Source organism: Haliotis rubra, unplaced genomic scaffold (assembly GCF_003918875.1).
Source record: "Haliotis rubra isolate DU_JTF1 unplaced genomic scaffold, ASM391887v1 Scf557, whole genome shotgun sequence".
Taxonomy (NCBI): domain Eukaryota; kingdom Metazoa; phylum Mollusca; class Gastropoda; order Lepetellida; family Haliotidae; genus Haliotis; species Haliotis rubra.
Genome location: NW_025767254.1, coordinates 290539 through 303907, shown reverse-complemented (window position 1 = coordinate 303907; position 13369 = coordinate 290539). Strand labels below are relative to the sequence as shown.

The 13369-nt window shown below is 37.8% G+C and overlaps 1 protein-coding gene across 1 annotated transcript; it reads left to right on the top strand.

The window, feature by feature from the left end:
• The first annotated feature begins 225 nt into the window (after window positions 1–225).
• LOC124253879 lies at window positions 226–3893 on the top strand. The gene is given in 5 exon segments (XM_046687735.1): window positions 226–309; window positions 1105–1318; window positions 1734–2109; window positions 3236–3560; window positions 3563–3893. Coding segments are annotated over 5 exon segments (1212 nt in total). The 5' UTR covers window positions 226–266; the 3' UTR covers window positions 3817–3893.
• Window positions 3894–13369: the final 9476 nt, after the last annotated feature.

The following is a 13369-nucleotide window of genomic DNA, read 5'->3' as shown; positions in this document are numbered from 1 at the left end:
TTAGTGATACACGCGTCTTAATACTCATTCTTTTTCGGAGGCTGCCTCTGTCGTGATATTCGTGAAAAATCGCAACTCTAGAAACAATCATAACAGGAACATAATGAAACACGTGAGCAGAGACCATATAATAGTCTATTATATGGTCTCTGATGTGAGTGAAACGTCAAACAACAGAACAATGCCAGATACGTGTTATCTGGCCCAGCTGACCGACCTCTCACGGACCCGCCCAGATAGCCGTGTTACAACCAGTCGTCAGCAACATGGCGCCTTGGGGGGAGTTAATCCTGCTTGCTGGAGTTACGGGTAAATCTGCAGAATTCTTATAATTGATTGGTAGTAATACTAAGTCTTTATTGTGGGTATATGGGGGAGTGTCTGTTGTATGACCCAAGTCGTAAGGAGACAGCTAGTCATGTAATATATCCGTACATTATCCATTCATGAAAACAATATAGAGATTAACACTTGAGTGATAGCTGTGGGGGTTTGTTTTGTTTAACACACCATACCATCATCAGTTATAATGGACGACGAGAAACTGCCTTGTTGATATCTTACATGTTGAAATCATCCCCGGGATGTTACAGAGGACGTGTGTTGTGGAAACATAGGGGATGTATGAATCCGGCAGTTGTACGCCTCCTTTCATTTAAAGGGGTAATTGTTAATCACATTAACAGGAGACTCTAATATGAAGACATATCCCAGCTTGTTAGAAAATCGGGATCACATTAATTTACTATTGTTTCGCTCTTCTGCCGACTCCCAAGGTGCATACATAGACATATCGCTGAAGTATGGACATTTGAATGTACGTATATGACTTACTCACGTTAAATCTTCATTAATATACGTTTGTATTTGGTTGAGTGAGTGGGTGAGCGAGTACGTTTTAGCAATATTCAATCAATATCACGGCGGGTGCCACAAGAAATGGGCTTCACATCGAAGCCGGGAATCGAAGCCGGGTCTTTGGGGACGCAAGAACGCTTTAACCATTAGGCTACCCCACCGGCCCAAAACATTAAGGACATCGCCGTCATTAATGTTTACTATAGCATAAGAATTATGCGTAACTTGCGTCTCTCTTGTCTACAGCATTGTGCGCAGGAGACGTCCACTTCGGAACGTTTGTGTTTCATCCCGACTACGCCCACCCCATGGTGTTTGACCCTGTGTTTTACGTCAACACATACAGCGACCTTGGTCACCTTGCTACACCTGAGATCGCCAGGGATCACTGGCTGAAACATGGTATTGATGAGGGAAGACAGGGGTCTGGCCAGTTCCACTCCAAGCAGTATCTGAAGAGGTAAGCATCTCCCGACTCGCTGTCACACTATTAGTTTACTGTGCACCATAAGGAAATATTTGTAATTTCAGTTTGAAAATGACCGGGGGATGCCGTCAGACACCTTCAGACAGATCTTCAGTTTATCAAGTAAAGTAAAGAAAAGGCAGAGTGAAGTTTTAGTTATCCTAAACACATTTCGGTAATGTCTTGATCTACGGTTAAAGCATTGTCCACCATCGCTAAGATGAGGCGCTGGTCAAGGCTGAAGGGGCGATGGTGGAGCCTATGGGTTAATCCTCCCTTCCGCCACACGTTAGAACTGGGTTTGATTCTTGACATGAGTAAAATGTGTGGAGTTTACTTTCCTCACTATATTGCTGAAACTGAAACACATGCTCACTGGTCCACTCACCCACTCACCCACTCGCTGCAGGAATCCAGAGATCGCCAGAGCGTTTGGACAGAATTACACAGCAGCCATCAACCACTTTCTGGAGTTTGGTCGGTACGAGCACCTGCAGGGCTACGTGGAGGGCGGGTACGGCGGGCGCTACACCATCTCAGTTGACACGCTCTACATCAGCGCCTCGGCACGCATGGGAGGAGCGATAGACAGTCTGGTCTGGGGGAACAAGGAGTTTATCAATGCCTGGGATCATGGACGCGAGATTCAGACTGCCATCAATGCTATACCATACGGTGAATGTTTCAACCCAACCGAGGCTGGAGGGGCCAGTGATTATAAGTCACCCACCACGAAGTCTGTTCTGAAAAATATTACAGTCAACGCCAACGTTATGACATCCACGGTACGACAAAAACAATATACAGTATAGATAGCACGGGCGCCATCACATTGTTTTGGTTGTCACGTAGTGATGAAACTGCATCTTAGTATTTAGTTCTCTCCCCAAACCATCAAATAATATAGTATATTCCCATATGCTTCAACAGATACAGTGTAAACCACAACAATGTGAGGAATCGTTATCATGAAGGGTTTCACATTATATATTCGTTTTAGAAACACTCGCCATCCCACAATCACAATGGAACACAAACCAACTATTCCGCGTCAGGTGATGTTTATTAAATTTACTTGGGTCTCATTGGGAAATGACATATCTATCATGACTCACGATATTCGCATTAATTACGACATCACTCGACGTGAATAACAGTTATATTGCGAATTACCACTCACTGCGTCATCTCTACAGACACGTCGCTGTAACTGTACAGTGTAAGGGGTATCGAGTTCCATCCTCGATACGAAGTTTTGGGTTCGATTCCCTGCATGGTTACATTGTTCCTAGCGCTGATATTGCTTTGATATTGACGACTCAGAGGGGGTCGAGGACAATTGCCACCTTGTACAATTGCCATGCAATATTTCATCAAAGTCAAATTTACTTCAAGATTAAAAGTTGATCAAAGTCAGAACATGAAAATAAGAAAACATTGACTTTTCATCATCTAAGGGGGCGGTGGGGTAGTCTAGTGGTTAAAGCGTTGGCTCGTCACGCCGAAGACCCGGGTTCGAATACAAAGGGGTACAATAAGTGAAGCCCATTTCTGGTGTCCCCCCGCCGTGATGCTGCTGGAATATTGCTAAAAGCGGCGTAAAACCAAACTCAGTCAGTCAGTCAGTCATCATCTAAGGTTGTGGTTTTTTTTTACAACCTGCATTCATTTTCTCAAATACAATTGCATAAACATTCTGGGTGGCAACTGTCCTCACCATTATAATAAAAATAACTGGGCGGCAATCATCCTGGGTGGCAATTGTCCTGGTGGCAACTGCCCTGCTCCTATGAGGAGAACAGTACACTGTTACCACTGAAAATCAAATTGAAATTGACGTGCTTAGTACTTTAAAGTGAAGTTGTATCATTGTAGTATATTTTCTGTAACGTCAGCGTCTCCTTGTCACAGGTATATCCTGCCTTCTGGATCCGGGCTGGCAGCCGCGAGGTGAACAACATGACGCGTGTGTGCATGCGGGGCTCCCCAGCCGTCAACACAGTCGACACCTACAACCACGCCTTCTCCAAGGTCGTCACCATAGGCTGTGCTGGAGTTCACTACTGCATTAAGTATGAGGCTGGGTTCCAGATAGCGGGCAAATGGCCTAAATACGACTTTATCAACTTGGAGGCGCCCGCGGTGTATTTGACTGGTAACTTCACCAAGCTCCTGAACTACAACCCCCTGAACCACCAGCTGCAGCCTCACACCCACAGTACCTGGCCCCCGTCTATACAACTCCTGACCACAAGTATGCAATGGGCGTGTATGCCCCGGGGGGACAGGACACGGACCTGTTCATGTACTACAACACTGGTCAGTTTGACGGCAACTTCGCCGACAAGACCAACTCGATGCACGTCGTATTCAGAAAGCAGCCTTTCCCGGATACCAGCCCACGACACCTGTCGTATGTGTCGTACCTCTGTGTCGGCACTCTCGACATGGTGGCTGACTGTATGAGGAGGCTACAGAGCACACTCATTTAACCCACCCTTTCTCATGACAACCAGCCTCACACTGACCGTCCCAGGAGGGTAGACTGCATATTAAAACATAAAGTGTTCTCTTTGTTTCCTATTTCATCAAATGACATCTTATGTCGAGCGCTCCTTATCCCACGTGGACATCACGACGTTACCATGACTACAGACCAAATTTGAATACTTTTAATGTACAATGTATTATTATATAACTCTTTGTTATATATGTTTTAGTCTATATCATGTTGTAGTAGATCTATCTTACTGTAGTGTGCTCTATGGGTCGTATGCTGGGTATGTATATACCTGCAACATGGCGAGGTATCAAACAGAGGGTCATACAAACTGAAGGATACTGACTACTGAACTAATGTCTTGAAGATTATTAAAGAGCGTTATGGAGCCACAACCATTTTTTTTGATAAATAGAACACGAATGAAATGCATAAATGAGGGATAACGTAGTGTTTTTCTCCTTTCAAGAGGAAATCAAATCTATAAAATTAAAACGCTTACATAAAATATAAATACACAGATGCGACTATCCCCAGATTCCATTTTGTTGGTATAAACGGTGACACAGCTGTGAAGAAATCCGGGAATGAACCACTGAACATCAACTTTCACACCAGGTGTCGCTCACGACGGTGTTTTTCACATATCGTTTTATTCAAATGATACAAGTTGGCAAGGAAATTCAATGTGAAATAAATGTCATACACTTAACACTTGTATTAAAACGTTAACTAGGTTTGCGTATACGTACACATAGCTGCAAAGGATTGGTTGGGCGGTGGGGTAGCCTAGTGGTTTAAGTGTTAGTGCCCGTCACGCTGAAGAGCCGTGTTCGATTCCAGTATCGGTACATTGCTGGAATATTGCCAAAAGTGGCGTAAAACCATACTCACTCATTACTTACAATCATAGTCAAGTGGAAGTTCACCATTTACTGGCAGTACAATTACAGTCAAGTGGAAGTTCACCATTTACTGACAGTACAATCACAGTCAAATGGAAGTTCACCATTTACTGGCAGTACAATTACAGTCAAGTGGAAGTTCACCATTTACTGACAGTACAATCACAGTCAAATGGAAGTTCACCATTTACTGGCAGTACAATTACAGTCAAGTGGAAGTTCACCATTTACTGACAGTACAATCACAGTCAAATGGAAGTTCACCATTTACTGGCAGTACAATTACAGTCAAGTGGAAGTTCACAATTTACTGACAGTACAATCACAGTCAAATGGAAGTTCACCATTTACTGGCAGTACAATTACAGTGAAGTGGAAGTTCACAATTTACTGACAGTACAATCACAGTCAAATGGAAGTTCACCATTTACTGGCAGTACAATTACAAAGGCAGTATGCTTTACAACAGCAGACTTAGTAGTAAAGTATTTGATGAAAAAAAGTGAACTATCAACAACAGTGGTCAAGCTGCATAAACAGGCCCAGACTGCATATTTAGGGTGAACATTACGATCTCCATACAACAGCTTAGAGAAGAATGTACATTCATTGTAGTCCACATACCTTTCCTAATGTACCATGGAATTGGCTATGCTGTTCCACTCTAAAGCACCTTAATATAGTAAATTCCACACCACTGCTTACGTTGGCTAGACCTTTGTATGAGGTGGAATGTTTCTCCTGGATGAATAGCATCAGCACTGACTTTATTGTCATTCCCATTTCTATTTTATGCAGCTATTTGTTAATGTACTGCCACTGAATGTGTAAGTCATTCTTATCCCTGTGCAGTACAATGTTTTGTCAACCTAATTCATGTTATGGTTGTTAGTTACATGACCCTTCATGTTATGGTTGTTAGTTACATGACCCTTCATGTTATGGTTGTTAGTTACATGACTCTTCATGTTATAGTTGTTAGTTACATGACTCTTCATGTTATGGTTGTTAGTTACATGACTCTTCATGTTATGGTTGTTAGTTACATGACTCTTCATGTTATGGTTGTTAGTTACATGACTCTTCATGTTATGGTTGTTAGTTACATGACTCTTCATGTTATGGTTGTTAGTTACATGACTCTTCATGTTATGGTTGTTAGTTACATGACTCTTCATGTTATGGTTGTTAGTTACATGACTCTTCATGTTATGGTTGTTAGTTACATGACTCTTCATGTTATGGTTGTTGTTAGTTACATGACTCTTCATGTTATGGTTGTTAGTTGCATGACTCTTCATGTTATGGTTGTTAGTTACATGACTCTTCATGTTATGGTTGTTAGTTACATGACCCTTCATGTTATGGTTGTTAGTTACATGACCCTTCATGTTATGGTTGTTAGTTACATGACTCTTCATGTTATGGTTGTTAGTTACATGACTCTTCATGTTATGGTTGTTAGTTACATGACTCTTCATGTTATGGTTGTTAGTTACATGACTCTTCATGTTATGGTTGTCAGTTACATGACTCTTCATGTTATGGTTGTTAGTTACATGACTCTTCATGTTATGGTTGTTAGTTACATGACCCTTCATGTTATGGTTGTTAGTTACATGACCCTTCATGTTATGGTTGTTAGTTACATGACTCTTCATGTTATGGTTGTTAGTTACATGACTTCTTGTTATGGTTGTTATGGTTGTTAGTTACATGACTCTTCATGTTATGGTTGTTAGTTACATGACTCTTCATGTTATGGTTGTTAGTTACATGACTCTTCATGTTATGGTTGTTAGTTACATGACTCTTCATGTTATGGTTGTTAGTTACATGACTCTTCATGTTATGGTTGTTAGTTACATGACTCTTCATGTTATGGTTGTTAGTTACATGACTCTTCATGTTATGGTTGTTAGTTACATGACTCTTCATGTTATGGTTGTTAGTTACACGACTCTTCATGTTATGGTTGTTAGTTACATGACTCTTCATGTTATGGTTGTTAGTTACATGACTCTTCATGTTATGGTTGTTAGTTACATGACTCTTCATGTTATGGTTGTTAGTTACATGACTCTTCATGTTATGGTTGTTAGTTACATGACTCTTCATGTTATGGTTGTTAGTTACATGACTCTTCATGTTATGGTTGTTAGTTACATGACTCTTCATGTTATGGTTGTTAGTTACATGACTCTTCATGTTATGGTTGTTAGTTACATGACTCTTCATGTTATGGTTGTTAGTTACATGACTCTTCATGTTATGGTTGTTAGTTACATGACTCTTCATGTTATGGTGGTTGTTAGTTACATGACTCTTCATGTTATGGTTGTTAGTTACATGACTCTTCATGTTATGGTTGTTAGTTACATGACTCTTCATGTTATGGTTGTTAGTTACATGACTCTTCATGTTATGGTTGTTAGTTACATGACCCTTCATGTTATGGTTGTTGGACATGACTCTTCATGTTATGGTTGTTAGTTACATGACTCTTCATGTTATGGTTGTTAGTTACATGACTCTTCATGTTATGGTTGTTAGTTACATGACTCTTCATGTTATGGTTGTTAGTTACATGACCCTTCATGTTATGGTTGTTAGTTACATGACTCTTCATGTTATGGTTGTTAGTTACATGACTCTTCATGTTATGGTTGTTAGTTACATGACTCTTCATGTTATGGTTGTTAGTTACATGACTCTTCATGTTATGGTTGTTAGTTACATGACTCTTCATGTTATGGTTGTTAGTTACATGACTCTTCATGTTATGGTTGTTAGTTACACGACTCTTCATGTTATGGTTGTTAGTTATGTTATGACTCTTCATGTTATGGTTGTTAGTTACATGACTCTTCATGTTATGGTTGTTAGTTACATGACTCTTCATGTTATGGTTGTTAGTTACATGACTCTTCATGTTATGGTTGTTAGTTACATGACTCTTCATGTTATGGTTGTTAGTTACATGACTCTTCATGTTATGGTTGTTAGTTACATGACTCTTCATGTTATGGTTGTTAGTTACATGACTCTTCATGTTATGGTTGTTAGTTACATGACTCTTCATGTTATGGTTGTTAGTTACATGACTCTTCATGTTATGGTTGTTAGTTACATGACTCTTCATGTTATGGTTGTTAGTTACATGACTCTTCATGTTATGGTTGTTAGTTACATGACTCTTCATGTTATGGTTGTTAGTTACACATGACTCTTCATGTTATGGTTGTTAGTTACATGACTCTTCATGTTATGGTTGTTAGTTACATGACTCTTCATGTTATGGTTGTTAGTTACATGACTCTTCATGTTATGGTTGTTAGTTACATGACTCTTCATGTTATGGTTGTTAGTTACATGACTCTTCATGTTATGGTTGTTAGTTACATGACTCTTCATGTTATGGTTGTTAGTTACATGACTCTTCATGTTATGGTTGTTAGTTACATGACTCTTCATGTTATGGTTGTTAGTTACATGACTCTTCATGTTATGGTTGTTAGTTACATGACTCTTCATGTTATGGTTGTTAGTTACATGACTCTTCATGTTATGGTTGTTAGTTACATGACTCTTCATGTTATGGTTGTTAGTTACATGACTCTTCATGTTATGGTTGTTAGTTACATGACTCTTCATGTTATGGTTGTTAGTTACATGACTCTTCATGTTATAGTTGTTAGTTACATGACTCTTCATGTTATGGTTGTTAGTTACATGACCCTTCATGTTATAGTTGTTAGTTACATGACTCTTCATGTTATGGTTGTTAGTTACATGACTCTTCATGTTATGGTTGTTAGTTACATGACTCTTCATGTTATGGTTGTTAGTTACACGACTCTTCATGTTATGGTTGTTAGTTACATGACTCTTCATGTTATGGTTGTTAGTTACATGACTCTTCATGTTATGGTTGTTAGTTACATGACTCTTCATGTTATGGTTGTTAGTTACATGACTCTTCATGTTATGGTTGTTAGTTACATGACTCTTCATGTTATGGTTGTTAGTTACATGACTCTTCATGTTATGGTTGTTAGTTACATGACTCTTCATGTTATGGTTGTTAGTTACATGACTCTTCATGTTATGGTTGTTAGTTACATGACTCTTCATGTTATGGTTGTTAGTTACATGACTCTTCATGTTATGGTTGTTAGTTACATGACTCTTCATGTTATGGTTGTTAGTTACATGACTCTTCATGTTATGGTTGTTAGTTACATGACCCTTCATGTTATAGTTGTTAGTTACATGACTCTTCATGTTATGGTTGTTAGTTACATGTTGTTAGTTACATGACTCTTCATGTTATAGTTGTTAGTTAACACGACTCTTCATGTTATGGTTGTTAGTTACATGACTCTTCATGTTATGGTTGTTAGTTACATGACCCTTCATGTTATGGTTGTCAGTTACATGACTCTTCATGTTATGGTTGTTAGTTACATGATCTCTTCATGTTATGGTTGTTAGTTACACGACTCTTCATGTTATGGTTGTTAGTTACATGACTCTTCATGTTATGGTTGTTAGTTACATGACTCTTCATGTTATGGTTGTTAGTTACATGACCCTTCATGTTATTGTTGTTAGTTACATGACTCTTCATGTTATGGTTGTTAGTTACATGACTCTTCATGTTATGGTTGTTAGTTACATGACCCTTCATGTTATGGTTGTTAGTTACATGACTCTTCATGTTATGGTTGTTAGTTACATGACCCTTCATGTTATGGTTGTTAGTTACATGACTCTTCATGTTATGGTTGTTAGTTACATGACTCTTCATGTTATGGTTGTTAGTTACATGACCCTTCATGTTATGGTTGTTAGTTACATGACTCTTCATGTTATGGTTGTTAGTTACATGACTCTTCATGTTATGGTTGTTAGTTACATGACCCTTCATGTTATGGTTGTTAGTTACATGACTCTTCATGTTATGGTTGTTAGTTACATGACTCTTCATGTTATGGTTGTTAGTTACATGACTCTTCATGTTATGGTTGTTAGTTACATGACTCTTCATGTTATGGTTGTTAGTTACATGACCCTTCATGTTATGGTTGTTAGTTACATGACTCTTCATGTTATGGTTGTTAGTTACATGACCCTTCATGTTATGGTTGTTAGTTACATGACTCTTCATGTTATGGTTGTTAGTTACATGACTCTTCATGTTATGGTTGTTAGTTACATGACCCTTCATGTTATGGTTGTTAGTTACATGACTTAGTTCATGACTTATGGTTGTTAGTTACATGACTCTTCATGTTATGGTTGTTAGTTACATGACTCTTCATGTTATGGTTGTTAGTTACATGACTCTTCATGTTATGGTTGTTAGTTACATGACTCTTCATGTTATGGTTGTTAGTTACATGACTCTTCATGTTATGGTTGTTAGTTACATGACTCTTCATGTTATGGTTGTTAGTTACATGACTCTTCATGTTATGGTTGTTAGTTACATGACTCTTCATGTTATGGTTGTTAGTTACATGACTCTTCATGTTATGGTTGTTAGTTACATGACTCTTTCATGTTATGGTTGTTAGTTACATGACTCTTCATGTTATGGTTGTTAGTTACATGACTCTTCATGTTATGGTTGTTAGTTACATGACTCTTCATGTTATGGTTGTTAGTTACATGACCCTTCATGTTATGGTTGTTAGTTACATGACTCTTCATGTTATGGTTGTTAGTTACATGACTCTTCATGTTATGGTTGTTAGTTACATGACCCTTCATGTTATGGTTGTTAGTTACATGACTCTTCATGTTATGGTTGATTAGACTCTTTCATGTTATGGTTGTTAGTTACATGACCTTCATGTTATGGTTGTTAGTTACATGACTCTTCATGTTATGGTTGTTAGTTACATGACCCTTCATGTTATGGTTGTTAGTTACATGACTCTTCATGTTATGGTTGTTAGTTACATGACTCTTCATGTTTATTACATGACTCTTCATGTTATGGTTGTTAGTTACATGACCCTTCATGTTATGGTTGTTAGTTACATGACTCTTCATGTTATGGTTGTTAGTTACATGACTCTTCATGTTATGGTTGTTAGTTACATGACTCTTCATGTTATGGTTGTTAGTTACATGACTCTTCATGTTATGGTTGTTAGTTACATGACTCTTCATGTTATGGTTGTTAGTTACATGACTCTTCATGTTATGGTTGTTAGTTACATGACTCTTCATGTTATGGTTGTTAGTTACATGACTCTTCATGTTATGGTTGTTAGTTACATGACCCTTCATGTTATGGTTGTTAGTTACATGACTCTTCATGTTATGGAGTTGTTAGTTACATGACTCTTCATGTTATGGTTGTTAGTTACATGACTCTTCATGTTATGGTTGTTATTTACATGACTCTTCATGTTATGGTTGTTAGTTACATGACTCTTCATGTTATGGTTGTTAGTTACATGACTCTTCATGTTATGGTTGTTAGTTACATGACTCTTCATGTTATGGTTGTTAGTTACATGACTCTTCATGTTATGGTTGTTAGTTACATGACCCTTCATGTTATGGTTGTTAGTTACATGACTCTTCATGTTATGGTTGTTAGTTACATGACTCTTCATGTTATGGTTGTTAGTTACATGACCCTTCATGTTATGGTTGTTAGTTACATGACTCTTCATGTTATGGTTGTTAGTTACATGACTCTTCATGTTATGGTTGTTAGTTACATGACCCTTCATGTTATGGTTGTTGTTGTTAGTTTCATGTTATGACATGACTACTTTCATGTTATGGTTGTTAGTTACATGACTCTTCATGTTATGGTTGTTAGTTACATGACTCTTCATGTTATGGTTGTTAGTTACATGACTCTTCATGTTATGGTTGTTAGTTACATGACTCTTCATGTTATGGTTGTTAGTTACATGACTCTTCATGTTATGGTTGTTAGTTACATGACTCTTCATGTTATGGTTGTTAGTTACATGACTCTTCATGTTATGGTTGTTAGTTACATGACTCTTCATGTTATGGTTGTTAGTTACATGACTCTTCATGTTATGGTTGTTAGTTACATGACTCTTCATGTTATGGTTGTTAGTTACATGACCCTTCATGTTATGGTTGTTAGTTACATGACTCTTCATGTTATGGTTGTTAGTTACATGACTCTTCATGTTATGGTTGTCAGTTACATGACTCTTCATGTTATGGTTGTTAGTTACATGACTCTTCATGTTATGGTTGTTAGTTACATGACTCTTCATGTTATGGTTGTTAGTTACACTGACTTGTTAGTTACATGACTCTTCATGTTATGGTTGTTAGTTACATGACCCTTCATGTTATGGTTGTTAGTTACATGACTCTTCATGTTATGGTTGTTAGTTACATGACTCTTCATGTTATGGTTGTTAGTTACATGACTCTTCATGTTATGGTTGTTAGTTACATGACTCTTCATGTTATGGTTGTTAGTTACACGACTCTTCATGTTATGGTTGTTAGTTACATGACTCTTCATGTTATGGTTGTTAGTTACATGACTCTTCATGTTATGGTTGTTAGTTACATGACTCTTCATGTTATGGTTGTTAGTTACATGACTCTTCATGTTATGGTTGTTAGTTACATGACTCTTCATGTTATGGTTGTTAGTTACATGACTCTTCATGTTATGGTTGTTAGTTACATGACTCTTCATGTTATGGTTGTTAGTTACACGACTCTTCATGTTATGGTTGTTAGTTACATGACCCTTCATGTTATGATTGTTAGTTACATGACTCTTCATGTTATGGTTGTTAGTTACATGACCTTCATGTTATGGTTGTTAGTTACATGACTCTTCATGTTATGGTTGTTAGTTACATGACTCTTCATGTTATGGTTGTTAGTTACATGACTCTTCATGTTATGGTTGTTAGTTACATGACTCTTCATGTTATGGTTGTTATTTACATGACTCTTCATGTTATGGTTGTTAGTTACATGACTCTTCATGTTATGGTTGTTAGTTACATGACTCTTCATGTTATGGTTGTTAGTTACATGACTCTTCATGTTATGGTTGTTAGTTACATGACTCTTCATGTTATGGTTGTTAGTTACATGACTCTTCATGTTATGGTTGTTAGTTACATGACTCTTCATGTTATGGTTGTTGTTAGTTACATGACTCTTCATGTTATGGTTGTTAGTTACATGACTCTTCATGTTATGGTTGTTGGTTACATGACTCTTCATGTTATGGTTGTTAGTTACATGACTCTTCATGTTATGGTTGTTAGTTACATGACTCTTCATGTTATGGTTGTTAGTTACATGACTCTTCATGTTATGGTTGTTGGTTACACGACTATGTTAGTTACATGACTCTTCATGTTATGGTTGTTAGTTACATGACTCTTCATGTTATGGTTGTTAGTTACATGACTCTTCATGTTATGGTTGTTAGTTACATGACTCTTCATGTTATGGTTGTTAGTTACATGACTCTTCATGTTATGGTTGTTAGTTACATGACTCTTCATGTTATGGTTGTTAGTTACACGACTCTTCATGTTATGGTTGTTAGTTACATGACTCTTCATGTTATGGTTGTTAGTTACATGACTCTTCATGTTA